Source organism: Nestor notabilis, unplaced genomic scaffold (genome assembly GCF_000696875.1).
Source record: "Nestor notabilis isolate BGI_N333 unplaced genomic scaffold, ASM69687v1 scaffold20368, whole genome shotgun sequence".
Lineage (NCBI taxonomy): Eukaryota > Metazoa > Chordata > Aves > Psittaciformes > Psittacidae > Nestor > Nestor notabilis.
In genome coordinates, this window is record NW_009941742.1 from 19,544 (window position 1) to 20,470 (window position 927).

The following is a 927-nucleotide window of genomic DNA, read 5'->3' on the forward strand; positions in this document are numbered from 1 at the left end:
TGTGGCTGCCATCTCGGCACCAGGGAGGGGAGGGGCTGGCAGGATGCGTCCAATGGCGCTGGGCTCCACAGCCTGGCTAAAGGCTTTGGCATTCAGCATCTCCTGGTGGGGAGCAAGGCTCTGTCCTGGAGGTGTCCCTGTGGGGAGGATGCTCTGTGCCACTCGGGTGTAACGCACCCAGAGCACTGTCCTGGGGCAGCCCTGGGTGGTGGCAGCAGGACACGCTGTCCCTGACGCCAGGGGCTCTGCGGCATGTGTGCTCCTGTCTTGGCTCAGGTGGCAGGAGGCTCCTGTGATCCTCATGAACCAGCCCAGTGCAGGGAAGAGGTAGAGCGTGATGGGACACCGGCCATCCCCAGAGCCCCCGTGGCCCTACGGATTCCCCCTTCCCCAGGCAGGACCGGAGCCTGGCTCACCAGCTCCGAGGATGAGGTTTGCAGTGGAGGTATCGCTCTCCTCCAGCACCTCCTGGTCCCCCCCCGGCGAGTGCAGCGCCTCAGGAGGAGAAGCAGAGCCCGCAGCACTCCATGCAGATCTCCAGGCAGTCGGCCGACTCGCAGCAGGCGTCGATGATGCCGCAGTCCATGTCGCAGGGCAGGTCGCAGTCCGCGCACTCGCCCGAGTTGCAGCAGCAGCAGCAGATGCAGGAATCCTCGGAGGTGCAGGAGCCGCACGTGGCACAGTCCAGCACGATGTTGCAGAGGGTCAGGCACTCGCAGAAGAGGCAGGAGAGGGACGCAGCAGTCTGCAGAGGAAGGACCAGAGAGTGGGTAGAGGGGAAGGGGAGACAGCACCCAGCAGAGTGGATGCTCAGCCCTGTGAGCGTGGAAATCCTCCCTCAGGAGTTAATGGAAGGGATGGGAAGAGGGGCTGGGAAGCAGGCAGTGCTCCAGGGTCCTCCCCTCAACATCCAGGGACATGCCCAGA

The 927-nt window shown here is 64.5% G+C and overlaps 1 protein-coding gene across 1 annotated transcript in view; it reads right to left on the reverse strand.

Moving 5' to 3' along the window:
- Window positions 1–496: 496 nt before the first annotated feature.
- The window catches only part of MDFI (MyoD family inhibitor), a gene marked incomplete at its 5' end in the record, with an annotated part of 5,023 nt that continues 4,592 nt past the window's right edge, over window positions 497–927 (reverse strand). Inside the window, 2 exon segments of the mRNA XM_010021046.1 lie at window positions 497–734; window positions 736–745. Of these exon segments, the coding sequence (XP_010019348.1) occupies window positions 497–734; window positions 736–745 (248 nt within the window).